General features: G+C 38.1%; 1 protein-coding gene across 1 annotated transcript in view; it reads left to right on the top strand.

The window, feature by feature from the left end:
• Positions 1-14,521, top strand: part of LOC137187579 (homer protein homolog 3-like) — a 52,619-nt gene that overhangs the window by 28,805 nt on the left and 9,293 nt on the right. The window contains exons 5-7 of the mRNA XM_067596579.1: positions 2,510-2,518; positions 5,441-5,577; positions 9,566-9,722. Coding sequence (XP_067452680.1) covers positions 2,510-2,518; positions 5,441-5,577; positions 9,566-9,722 — 303 coding nt within the window. The remainder of the gene's footprint in view (positions 1-2,509; positions 2,519-5,440; positions 5,578-9,565; positions 9,723-14,521) is intronic.

The raw sequence follows: 14,521 nt of genomic DNA, 5'->3' as shown, positions 1-14,521 counted from the left end.
TGAAAGAATCCACCAGAGACAGACAAATATGCAAACCACCCATTATGATAAACTGACATATAGAACATGTTGGTTTATACAGTGAAGGAGGGAGGCTGCAGTATTTTCCTGTTTTATTTTCTACTTCACCCACTGTATCAATAAGTTTCACATCACCTACAGCTGGTCAGTAACAACCCTGGTCAGTAACCATCTACAGTATTGCAGTGTTGTATCTGTGTATGCAGCCTCAGGCTTAACAGACCACACATTTTGCCTCTGATATGTGGATGGCAGCAGGGGATCTGCATGCAGTAAAGCTTCAGCTCTCAGGCTTATTTACAGAGCTCAGAGATAAGATGGAGGAAGAAATGGTGAAGTTCAGTGAGATAAACATGAAGAATAATAAACAGGGCACTGCAGAACTGACAATTGCAAAACTGATAAACAAATTCTTGCTAAATGTAATATATAAAAACATGTTTATTTGTATGATTGATATGATTCAGTGTTTTAGTATTTGTAGCCATTTGGGAAATTTAACCCCCAACAATGGCAGTGTTAGTGCTACAGTATGTGTTGTGCAGTAAAACATAGCTTCAATAAATATTCAAGAGGATACATAAAAAATGCAAAAAGAATTGCTGAAATATTTAACTAAATAATTGTGTTACCAGTAGCTTATAGCTTATAGTAGCTATTCTGGGTTCAAATCTTGCAGGCGAACCTTTGTTGGTGAACCAACATTCACCTACACCAGTGGTTCCCAACCAGGGGTACTTATATCCCAGTGGTTACGTCTGCAGTTTTGATTTTGGAGCAGCCTAGTTTATTGGAAAAAGTAGGAACTGACTTTGTAAAAAAAAAAACAAACAAACAAACATCCACACATTTGTGTTTAGCAGTAAAATTTAAATATTTAGTGTATTAATAAAATATATACCAACTACAATGGACTGACTGCACATGACATGCTTCCTACCAAAGTAAGTCAGTGGTAACGTGAAGTGCAGCTATTGAGAGAACATGAAAAACTAGTCATCAAGTGAACAGTGAGGATCATAATAGATCGCTAAAAGTAATGGCTAAATTGTTGAAACTCACAGCTTCTGCCACTCCAAGTGGTAATAGGATGACTGCAAACATGACCAAATCTACTGAAAAAAAAAAGCAAGAAACAAAAACAAAAGTCTAGTTTAGACATAAACAATTTCAGGAACACTGTCTTGTCTGAAAAAATATAGTATGTCAGATGTTAATGAAGCTTATCTGACAGGACTGTGAGGTTTGTCAGACAGAAAAAGGTTGGAGACCGCTGAGCTACACAGTAAACAGTAAATGCCAAAAACAGTAAAGAAGAAATAACACTGATGTCCGGTGGAATCTACTGAACAACTGTGTGAGCTCAGCAGGACACAAACTATTTCCATCCTCTGACAGGTAACAGCTGTCATTTGTTTGCTCCAGCTGATTGGAGCCTTTTTATTCAGCAATTTCCTTCCGTACGTGGTATCTATCTATTGCGAACCAAAAAAAAAATGCCAGTCATCAATATTTCAAACCATTCAAACCACAGACTTGGCATTTAAACCAGCTGAAAAGAAGTATGTGTATTGTATAGTGGGGATAACAGGTAAGGGAAGCCTTAGCATGTACCTCAGATGCATGGATATATGAATAAATAAAGGTGGTTTGTGGTCTCAATGAAACACAGGATGTAGAAATGGGAGCTTTATAAAGCTAAGGGAGCAAATGGACTGATGCTCAGATAAATAAGTAAACAGTATAGATGTACTTAGACGAACAGTGGTGCAGAGATGTCACGATGAAAGCTCTCAGGAAAGCCGTTTAATATTTCAACTATCTGAGATTCCATCGATAACAAAGCAAGTCTCAGGACCACCAAAAGTTAAGTTGGTGCTTTGAGCATTCGGTGTTGTTACAACACAACATCAAATCCATCCTACGAAACACAATTTGGCATATATTTTGCAGATTGTGTGCATGTGGATGTTTTTTCTTGGATTTTAATTGTATTTTACTTTGTTGATGATGAAATAAAGAATAGAAAAACAAATTTATTCCATCTCTGTCTTTACATTCTGTCTCAATCATTGATGCTAAGCACGTAGTTGTTGTTTGTGCACTGCACTCCCCTGGACTGTGACCTCTTCTTCCACAGTTGATCTAGTTTGTTGTCTTAGTCGGTTCAGTCATCTGTCTCCATTCTCGCTCCTGCTAACTGCCCTCTAATTCTGTTAATTTCAAACAAAGCGGAAACATAACATGAATCAGTTCTTGTGCAGAAACAAAGGTCGAGTGTTAAAAAGAAAAAAGTGGATGGTAAAGCTTTCATGAACTGAGCACAGGACGTATCACTGTGTAGTCAACATAAAGGAACTATTCTGATCATTCTTTGCTATTCAGGAATACTTAATTATCTGATAACTTTTTTTTTTCTCTTTCTCCTACTATGCCCCTTCCCTCTCCCTTTCCCTGATGCATCATGGGATGTATTCATCTCCCTCAGCTCTCCCAGGTATGTAAAGACACACACTCCACTCCAAAAGAAATACAAAGACAACCATCTTCTTTTGACTAAGGGACCATGGTGCCACACTCATGTATCTTAGTGTTGCATGGACGATTGTGCTCAATAATTCATCTGGAGTCTGATCAAAGTTGACTTCAGAGTAAATTTAGCTTCTGAACACAGCCTGCATTTGCCACAAAGAGAAGTCTTTGTTAAGGATGGCAACAACAATGCAAATCATAATATGCATAATATTTAAGGTGTACAGGTTGTGGCAATGTGCAGCTGAATGTATGAGCCTTTCTCTGAATTTATGTCCTCAAAATTAGGAGAATCCAGACGATACACTTCACAGATATCATTCAGTATCCCTCGGGTGTGGAAAATACACACATATGTCCTTTAAAAGTGCAAATTCATCCTTTGAACTCTGGCTAATTAGTTGGTCATTTGCAAGCTTGTGCTCTAGTGTCGCTGCCTTGTTTCCACTCAGACTGTTAGTGAACAATATATGGAAAAACTGCTGTAAATTTGTAATCCCATTTATGACTTAAACATGATCTACATTATGAATTATTCACAGATACGCACAGCCGATCCGTTGGCTTTTGGGGCTGGACTGGAGTTGTCTTAGCTTTGATTTTTCCTGCTCTCAGGTTCCTTACACTGGACATGCTGCTCATCCACATGCTATGTGTTTTATTTCCACTTCCATCCATAAGGACAGACAGAGCTGCAGCGTTATAGATAATAAACCATCGTCCTTAGGGGAATACAGTCAGGCTATCTCAAATTAATAATACAAGATTTTTCTAGAGTAAGTGCAGGGTTGTAATGCTTCAGCGAGGCACTTGGTAGTTGACAATTTGAGGTTTAGGTTTCCACACAGAAAGAGAAAGAAGGCGACAGGGGGTACAGAAATGTGCCTAAGCTAATTAATCAACATGCTTTGAAAAAGGGGGCTGAGCAATCTTTTAGCCCACAGCCTCATAGTGAGGAAAATGGTTCACAAAACTGTGTGAAAAGAAGCCAGAGCCCATTTCTGGGCAGCAGGGAGGCAACATATCAAAGCAGATTGGTTGGACTTGACTGCGCCAGCCTGGAGTCAAGCCATTTGTATGCTGTAATGTCATAGTCAAAGTCTCTTTTTGACATAAGGCTATTCTCATACTGTATTACCATTCAGATTATTAAACCTTTATTTGTTACTGTAGGATACTCCAGATGGGGTAAGGAAAAAAGAAGCAAAGACAAAAACTGCTGGCTTTCAATTTGCAGATGTAGAAGTTTACTTATGCAAAGATGAATGAGTATGAATGAGGCTTTGCTTACATACATCCCAGTCACCACATCTGCGCACAAATAATTTATGTTCAAATCTAATAACCAGGCTGTGAAAAGGGAGCAAGATGAACTTTCTTGTTGTGCTGTGGCTGCAGATCCGTTCAGTAATGTTCTAACTAAAGGTCACAACTGTGATACATTAGTTTTTCTATATATATGTTACTGTGGGACAGCAACTGTCTCATTCATAGCCCTCGTCTCTCCTCCAAAACTCTCATTTGTAGACTGAAGGTCAGCTAGCTAGCCGTATGAGCCAATATTAACATTCAACTGCAGTACTGCACTGCTAATGCTCTGAAGCTTCTAGTTCTGCCTGCAAACGATCAGATGGATCGGTAATGAAATATATAGCACTCTGCAAAGAAACAGACAAAAAATTCAACATATCTCTAAATGATTCAACCTTCCTGGATATTACTGTTTTGTTTTAATTGAATGCACTATCAAGTTAGTCTATTGCTAGAATTTGCTCAAAATAAAACCAAAAGCACCACTAAAACTATCTGGAAACAAGATTATCTTTAGATAATATATCTGTTACAATACAGCTGTAATGTACAAAATGCAAGATGCAATATAACTTTGAAGCCAGCATGGATGAGAAATCTATAAAGTGAAAGAGATCATGAGATATGAATGAAATCTGCAGAAAAGCAACTAAATGGACCTTTAAAAGAGACTGCTTGAAGATTATCTTTATTTTATCTTGATGTATGACTATCTTTCTTCTTTTTTTGTTGTTGTTGCAAAAACTAAAATCATGCATTTAATGCTAAGGGACAACTAAAAATGTAACTAAATCAGGTGCCAAAATTAACATTGAATCCCACTAGTATTTTGGTATTGAGTGGAACCTGCACCACCAGTGATCATATTGCCAGATGTGCAGTGTAATATCTAGACAGATATACAGATCACAGCATGATGCAGCACACACATAGATACAAACACCAGATGAACCCTTGGAACGAGGAACCTTCACTCATTCCTCTTGCAAAAGAATCAGATCTCTGAGGCTAGCTGTAGAGGAGACAGCTGGTCTCCGCACGTGGCTGCATGCTCTGCATGGAGCCTGTTTACAGGAGCCCAGATGGGACATATTGAGCACCGACAGGTTGTGCTCTGTCCTATCTTGCTGCTGCATCTTGTCCGTTTTGTTCTGATGACAGGTCTGGATACAGAAACACTAATGGGCCCTGAGCCTCTTAGCCAAAGTCTAATTAACTGTGTCTTGTATCAACTGTCCACAATCAATAATCTTTGTACATGGGCATGTTAGCATATCAGAGCATTTTAATTCTATTTAGAGCATTTACTGATAAAATGATAATGTAGAAAAGGTGTACGCTGTTAAAAGTGCTCTTGTCCTCTAATAGAAAAACTGGTGCAGTTGATGAGGATTCACCTTTTAATCATAAAAAAACGAAAAGAAACCATTTTCTCTCCAACTTTTAACTCTGACACAAAGAGTACTTCTTTTTCTGATCGCACTAAGAGAGCTGATACTGACTTCGTATAGACTCCATGATAGAACTTATGTCCTGTGTGTTGTTGCCTCAGTTGGTTCATGTGTTGTCACTACAGGAGTTTTCAGAGGAGCGTCATTCTCCGCCGCTGCTGACCGTCAACGGGCCGGGTGAGGAGAAGCTGTTTCGCAGTAAGAGCGCTGATGTGGAGCTGACGGCGGAGAAGGAGAGAGTCAAGAAGATGTTGTCAGAAGGGTAATAATACATGATTTAAAAGTAATTTTTACACAAAATGCCAAAACTTCTCTGGTTTCAGCATTTAAAATGTTAATATTTGCACATCTTTTTAGCCTTTAAGGATAATTAACTGATTTTCTTTGGGTTTGGGATTGTTGCAATCATGCATGTCGCAGCCAACGTTTACACCACCTGCCTCTGTGTGTGTCAGACTTTTTTCTGGAAAAATGGAAGAACTTTTAATGATAAGTAATGATAAACTCTTCTAGTTTACATTCATGGGCAAGATATCAAAAGATCAAAATGATTTTTATGTAGTAAACACATAATTAAACACACACATATACACAATATGAAACAAAAATGGGATATGGACCTTAAAGAGTTGTTTCCTTAAATCTGCAGCAAATGATCAAACTCAGTTCTGTCTACATTCAAAAATGATGTTAATGAAGTTTTAAAAACAGAGTACATTTATCAGACGGCATATTTTACTTATATTTTATTTAAGATATTTATTTGACAACAAGACCTGAGAAACAACAACAAGAGAGAGACAGAAGGAGACGGACGACATGCAGTGAAAATTTACACTCAGAGCTCAGTGATGTGTATGAAAAAGTATTTGGCTTTCAGCCAACCATAGAGCATGACAACAATAACTCAGAACAATTATACACAAAACACAGGGACATGAAGCACACATTAGAATAAAACAATAGAGAGAGCAGCAGATGTGTGTGTGTGTGTGTGTGTGTGTGTGTGTGTGTGTGTGTGTGTGTGTGTGTGTGTGGGAGTACTGGAATGGAAATTTTATCCGTTAGAGTTTAGAAAGTTTACTACAGAGGTTGTAATCCTGTCTCTAACCCCAGCTTGGCTACATGAGCAGATGTAAATGCCCAAAGCACTGAGCTCTGCACTGTGAATGATACTGACTCAAACCGCCTGTCCTCTGTTAGAGGGCGAAAGGAAACAGCGATTACGAGCCATTACATACCAAACTGCAAAGCGTTTAAAGAGCGCTTACATCTGCTAAGCTGCATTTGTTCATTTAACAATAGAAATGTGTATAAGATGTTAATCTGCATCACAATGCTCACATCTGCATTATTTCAGGTAATTACAGTAGTTCATGCCAACAATGTTAAAAAATACACCCAGTCTTTTAATGTTAGTGTGACAATAGTGAATCTCATATATCCAATATCCTTTTTACAAACAAAACTGAAAACGTGACCTGCTTGGCAGATGTAACAAGTTTTGTAGAGGCAGACTTCTGGATTTAGTCTACAAACAGCACAGACTGTTATCCATACAGAGAGCCGAGCCGGTACCCACACTGCTACTGAGAGGTTTCTTTCGGAAATAAGAACTGCTATTTGAAAAAAGTGACACATTACCAAAGAACTGAGAGCAGGAAATGAAAAGGACCATCAAATCCCCACTACCTGAGAAGCTGTAAATTAAACTCTGGTGCCCATACGGATACTTTTCCACACAGTGCGTTAATCCAAAATTGAAGTGGAAGGCACTTCTACAAACTGGGAGACAAAAGACAGATTTTACACATAAAGATCAGCTTACTTGTCATGACGGGTTCTACTGTGTCTAAAGGCATAATAAATGCTTTGAATAATAGTTTGTGTATGGTATTATTTTTCCACAAAAAAGTTAAATTACCAAGTTAAAAGTCTGCTACTCCATTTTTAAAAAAAATCTTTATCTATGAATATGCAAATATGCACGCCTTAAAAATAAGATTTAAGCTGAGCACAGAGAAACTTTTCTCCTTCAGCAGATAAATGTGAAAACAGCCTTGTAGTGTCAAACTCTGCGCATACATTCTTCTGCACAGTGAAGCTCAAACATTTAAGTAACAATAAGCAAAACACATTTCTGAGCGGAGGAGGACTTTAACAGCGGTGCCTGAGTGCTCCACTCAGAGAGAACAATTTAACCATGTAAGATTACGTTCTTCTCTCCTCTGTTTTTATTCAAAAGCTTCACAGACTAGCTGGGCTGGCGAGTTCAGTGAGGCTGACTTTCACTTCTTAAGAAACATAAAAGCCTTGATAAACTAGAAGAACAGCAATGAGTCAGTCTAAAAGTATTTTATTTCAAAGCAAAAAAAAGTGCCATCTGCCTGGAGACAATATTACAAGTGTACCAGAGACACACACACAGTGTTGTGTCTGTGTGTGTGTGGCACGTATTTAGAGTACACAGCGCACCAAACTGTGCAAAAACATTTTCTAGCACTTGCATGAGTCATGGCCCAAGGTTCTGACTTTGTGTGCTGCTTTTAATCTGTGTGTGTGTGTGTGTGTGTGTATGCGTGTGTGTGTGTGTGACTTAAGACCAGCCAGGCCTGACTGGCACTGAATTTAGCACCTCATAATTATCATCATTATGGTGGCCATTACTGATCACTCAACCTCCCATCTGAGACCAGGAAGCAGAAAAACACTCGTCTTTAGAGGCTTTACAACCTATTATCCTGATGATTTTTTTTATTGATTCTTTATAAGCCTGTGCAGGATTTTCTCTCCTGTTGCTATGGTGAGTAGTTTTATGGTTGCCAAGATGTTAGTTTGGTCATCTTGGTAAAGACTCTCCATTCTAAACTCCATCTCGTCATTTGAAAGCTCTCTGGTTTATTAAATATCCCCACTGAATCCTGACCTTTACTGGCACACAGGACCTGATCTGTCTTTCCTACATGTTGATAAAGGAAAACACATTACGTGTGTTGGTTTATTTCTTACATGGTACAAACCCACTGATGTAATTCTCCATTTTTAAACCTCCTACTGATCTGTTCTGTTGCAGGTTGTACGCCATATTGCTTTGAAAAATCCTTGTAAACACTTAAGACAAACCATATTGTCTAATTTAATGCAAAATTTTGAGATAACCATTCATCTTTCACAACATGACACAATTACTGCTGGAGGCTGTTTTTATCTGTATAAAGTTGATTAGTGTCATACACATGTTCAGCCCTTAGGTTGCAAGATTGCATTATAAGAAGCCTCTCAACAACATGAGTGATAAAAGATCATTAAAAAAATTAATAACAGGATTATTGGTTTAATCCCCAAACCCCAGTTCCTCCTGTTGGTTATTGTGGTGCCTTCATGGCGAGAGTGTGTGTGCGAATTTAAAGTGTTTTTAGCCAAATTGATATGTAAATGTAGTCCATTTACCCTTCCATTTAATAGAAGAAAAACGGATATAATGTCCCATCTTGTGGTACATCAAAAGTTAATGGGTTAATTAAAAGAAACTACATTTTAATTACAGTGAGTCATCTTGATCCATCTCAGACTTCTTAGAAATTAATGGATCTATGGCTTCTTTTTAAAATCCAAAATATGTCAATCAAATTCCTCCACACAGTCAGTGCAGTGTAATACCTCATTATCTTCTCCATTTTCCTCACCAGCAGTGTTTGGTTCAAACAGTAACAGTTAACCCTCTCTGTATCTTTAAAGCTGCACTCATCAATATATTCATATTAATGATGAATCAAATAACCATGTGTAATGAGAATAGTCACCCGACTCTGCAGCTCAGCGTTCTCAGCTCATTGTTTAGTTTCCTGGGCCACAGCTTTACTGTTTTGTTTCAGTCTCATCAGAGTTGTTTTGAGACCAAGCAGCTGTTTTCAGCAAAAACTTCTAAAAGCTCGCTGAACACTGCCTGCCAGCCAGCGGAGCATTTAGCAGCTAACAAGCCAGATATTTTAAAGGAGTTGGAGACCAAAAACAGAGCTAAAAGGAGAGTGAAAACTGGACGTACATTCGTTGGGTGGCTAGAAACACAAGCCCAAATGAATGCTAATGTTGCTCTGTGTTTGCTAGATGTGGATTTAGGCAACTGTTTGCTGATGTTGACTTTATACAGTGATAATATGTCAGTGGTGTGTTTACAGGTTGTTCTTCTGCCCCAAAGTAGCCAAAAAAAATAAATGAATACTGCTTGTGTCTTTTTGTGATCCCCTCAGGTCTGTGTGTGACATAAACATGGAGGCTGAGCTCTTTACCCTGCAGGACAGTAACGCCAAGCTGGTGGCAGCGCTGCAGGAAGCCAACAGCAGCGTGGAGCAGTGGAAGAAACAGCTGGCTGAATACCAGGAGGAGACGGATCGCCTCAGAGACCAGGTGACCATGTGCAGAGGGTGGATAAAAAAAAACACCTTGTAATACAATCACCTTGAAGTTAACAACAATGTAGTGCTATTCATAATTACAGTCTGTTGAGACACATTATTGAGGTATTGGTTTGAGTTGTTAATAAGCAAATACTTGCGACCACTGTTTGCTATGTCATCATAATTTAGTTTATTCTTCCCTAAGTGTATAATTTGTATTTTCAACTAATGAACCAGCAGTTCAGTTTGCAACTACCACAAGTAATAACACAATAAAGCTTTCACATTATTAGAAAAAGTAGGTGAGATGGAGGCCAGTCTGTTATTTTCATATTTTGGGACACTTCAGAGCAGAATACACAGTTATATTACTATCATTTACCGAAAGTTTACTGAGCATTAAAAGGAAGCTTTGTAATCTGTTTAATTTAGAGTTCGGTTAGTTTAAAAAATGAGAGTATAGTGTGAACCGTCAGTGTTAATGCTGTGCTTTTCTGTGGTGATTTTCCTTATCCTTATGAAGGGTCGCCTTCTGAGACTAATTTGTGATTTTGTTATATATAAATAAAATTGAGTTGACTTGAGTATCAATGTAGAACGAGGACAGGAACAGTTCTGAGGTGTCTGTATATACAGTTTAAACAAACACCTGAAAACCAATCAGAAAGAGAGAGATTGTCTGTGCTCATAGTGTATATTTCACTTAGTAGTCAACACATTCATTTTCAATACATCATTAATGTATTTAAACAGATACAAAGTGGTGAGAAAATCACTTCCAGGCCTCAAAAATGATCATAGAGTGCAAGCTACACAAGGTAACTCTTATTATGATGCTATGTTGTTATATTGTACAGTTTTCATGACATCAGTGTGTCCACTCCATGTAGTTTCCATAGCTAAGCACTGCAAAATTAGGTGAAATTGAATTTCTTATATTAAAACAGTAACACCAGAAATCAACAACTGCAAGTTAACAACAACAACTTGCACTGAACAAGATAATCCATCTCATTAATCATGGATAGAATCCCTGTTTTATTTCATCGTGCTGAGTTGAGTGTTTTCATATCAGTGCTGCATTATATTCTGCTCTCTTGTCAATCACTTCACACCTAGAGGAACAAATTTCTCCTCCAGCAAATCTCCCCAAAACAAATCACTCCACAAACTACATTGTCACATCCCTGTCTTTTATTTACAGTATCTGCATAAGCTGGGCAGTAGTTCTCGTCAATGTAATTTTGATTATGTAAAGCTAATATATAAAAATATTTAGAAATCTAATTATTTCCTGCATGCATTATTGAGGGAAATATAAACTAGATGTAGATAGTAGTAAATTATGACTTGCATAATCATTTATTGGTAATTATGTAGAAAACATGTTTAAGGTTAAAATTGTAGACCAAATCATTAATGTATGGTTTTATGACAAGAGAAAAAGAAAACCAAGCAACTCTTAGAAAGCAGAAATAGACTGTATGATGTTCTCCTTCTGAAACATTTTCCTGTCGTTCCCTCACTATGGGACCTCTCGGATAGGAACGAGATGCTGTGCTGATTTTTTTTTTTCCACACATCTATGTGTCTAAGTATCACATCGAAATCCCCACACAGACTTAGTCTGTTCCAAACTGCAGATGCATTTTTCATCCAGCCCCCCTTCCTTGGGATATTTCTGTTGACAGGCTCCCGTGATAATCGCAGAGCCAGAACACAGACATTTCATCTTTAATTTGGGGAGTGAAAATGATGCCCTTGGTCAAGCTTAACAAGCTTCCTCAATGCGACAGAATTAAGTGCTGCTGCAGCCGGCCTTTAGTGGGACTATTATCACAGCTGACAGAGAACTGGCCCTTTCTTTTTATCCCATGTCGAGGTTTCATCCATCTCTACTAGTCCAGGTGAAGGTTACCCCCCAAATACACACACACACACACACAGCTACACACACTGCAGCAAAGTCAACCAGGTGGTTGGAAGTAGAGCAGGGCTCCAAGGGTTTGGCAATGGGGTATTGAGGAGGGCAGAGATGGTTTTTTTTTTGTTTTTTTTATTTTGGGACAGAACACCCTATACTGCCCACACCTCCCCCCTCCCTTTCTGCCCCAGTTACAGGAAGAAGATAAATCACCGTAGGAGCAGAAGGAGAGAGGTTGGCTTGCTTTTTCTCTCTCGTCACACTCTCGGTTTCAGCCACGTTTGTGTTCATCCACAACAGAAAGGCTCTGGGTTTATTTTGTGGGTTCATTCTGACTTGAATTGTGTTTACTTAACGTGACATATTGCATCGGACTGTAGAATAGGTTTTTGTGTACTTGTTTATGTTTGTTTTTAAACTTGACTTTTTGCTGATATATTTTGGTACATTTGTAATTGTGTTGTGTTTGGAATTATGTGTGATGTATGATGTCAGACAAACCAACAATAACAGCAACCTAAACTATAATCACTTTGCATCCAAAATAACAGTTTCAGCTTGACAGTATGGTCTGCCTTTTAGGTTGTGTTTTGTTTTGTTTTTTGTTTTGTTTTTTGGCAACTGGGACGTTTCACATGTTTTTGGGCTGCTGCCATTGCTGGTTTGTTTGCAATCATCCATCCAACCATTAACATATTTACTGACAATAAATATACATAGTGGACAACTGTTCACACTCACATTCACACCTACGGGCAAGTTAGAGTTGCCAGTTAATCTAACCTTCATGTCTTTGGACTGTAGGAGGAAACCCACACAGAAAAGCCCCACACAATCATACTTTTCTTTGCATTTTTTTATTTTGATGAAATTAACACAAAAAACACATCTTGTAGACTGTCCAATTCTAGTCCACATTGTCCATATATAGTATTTAAAGAGCTCATAAAGCAGCACAACCTTAATTTTGTCATATTTGATGTTTAGTTTGGTGAAAGCAACATGTCACCCAAACATGAGTAAGCAAGGATACAAACTTTATTAAAGGCTTTAGAGTCTGTACAACAAAAACCACCTTATATCCTTAGACCCCTGATTTGGAGATTGACATGTAGAATTGTATTTAGGCACTTTTTTAACAATAAATTGAGTGTTTGGAAGATAGTGACATAATGGATAGTGGATGTTATGCTGCAGGAGTGGTTGTAAAAGTTTTTGATACTTTTTTGCAATGCAATGAAACAGAAAAACATTTCTAATTTAACTCTGTGGAACATTGTGAATGATAAATTAATAAGGCGGAGCTCAGTGTTTGACAGTCACCATCTGATTTGTTTTGGGTGTTTTTTTGGTGCTGCATCTGCATTGCTGTCTTATTCAGCTCCCAGCTCCTAGATGTGTACTGTACAAAACATCTCCTGTCAATCTATTAATATTTAGAGAGGTATCAGAGGTTTTTCAGGTTTCTTTCTTCATGTGTATTTGTATGGAGTTCAGAGAGATGGAGCTGGTGCCTCTTGGGATAGTAGCTGTCACATACAAAATAGATACGAAGGGGTTGAGTCCTCTGGGACCGTGTGGACCCCAACCCCCCTTCCACCTACGGCGGTTTTCTGAAGATCTGCTTGGAAGGCATGCAACGTAGCGTAGCATAGAATCTATAAAGAGCCCGCTTTGAAATTGCCTGTGAAAATGCAGAAGGGATGCTCAAGTGGGGGGAAAGGAAAATGTTGACATGTGAGCAGGAAACCCTCTCTACCCTCACACATACATTTACATTTCAGACATTCAGCCGATGCAGTTACCCAGGGTGAACTGAAATGCAAAGCAGTAATAAGCAGTAACAAAGTTTGCAGTGATTCCTGCATCGCCAACATCACAGTAACCAAAACCAAGTAGGTCAAGGGTTAGGGTGTCATTGTGGTTTTCCTGTCAAAGAAAACCTTTTTACTTTGTTTGAAAAGCTCTTCAGCATCGCAAATTGTCAGCACAGGCACACAGCAGTATTTCTACATATTTGTGGCTTCAACTGCCAGTTGTGTTCTCAAATTGACAGGTCAGGTCCGCCTTTAGAGTTTGCAAAATAAATCTGAGGGGTTGTGAGATGATTACACAATAAGACAAAAGAACAAAACATAATTCTGCTCCATAAAATTATGTTTATCTTATCATACTTTCCTCTAATCTTTGCTCTTTTTCTTATAAATTACTGGATAAGAAAAGCAAATTGAAATCTTTGGTTGAAATAGTCAAAATTAGACAAATGCAACTAGTGAGAAGGGGTTGCCAGGAGACATTGCTTCATTTTAAAGGAACCACTGGTCTATAGAATGACAGAACATGTACAACAATGGTAAAAAAAAAACCCCAAACATACTAAATTTGTAATCATAGAGGACTTATAAAGTGACTTAAACAATTAATTGATCAGAAAAATTGTTGCTGGTTAATTTTCTGTCAATTGCCCAATCAATACATATTGTTACAATGATGTCAATCCTTACAATCCTCACGGTTGTTTATGTTTGGCTGGCAATTGAAGACTTTAAGGTTATTCTCGTTATTATAAGCCACTGTGTGTAAATGAAGAACAGCTTAAGTGTAAATGAGCAAACAAATGTTACACCTGTCAGCTGTGATCATGTCTCAAGACAGATGTGAGTATACACCGATATGCACACAATGAATTTGATTCATTTAAGCCAATTAAGGCAACGCTCAGAATATTCTGACTGCTTTGTAAACCTTTTTATCTGATTATCTCAATGAGAACTGCCATAAACAGGTGAGACCTAACTCGTTTAACACAGAGATTTATGTACATTTGTAGGGCATAATTAGATTTATTCATATTTTTTTCAAACTGTGCATGTTAGAGGTCAATA

This window comes from Thunnus thynnus, chromosome 8 (genome assembly GCF_963924715.1).
Source record: "Thunnus thynnus chromosome 8, fThuThy2.1, whole genome shotgun sequence".
Taxonomy (NCBI): domain Eukaryota; kingdom Metazoa; phylum Chordata; class Actinopteri; order Scombriformes; family Scombridae; genus Thunnus; species Thunnus thynnus.
Note: the sequence above shows the minus strand (reverse complement) of the source record. Positions and strands in the feature narration are given on the sequence as shown.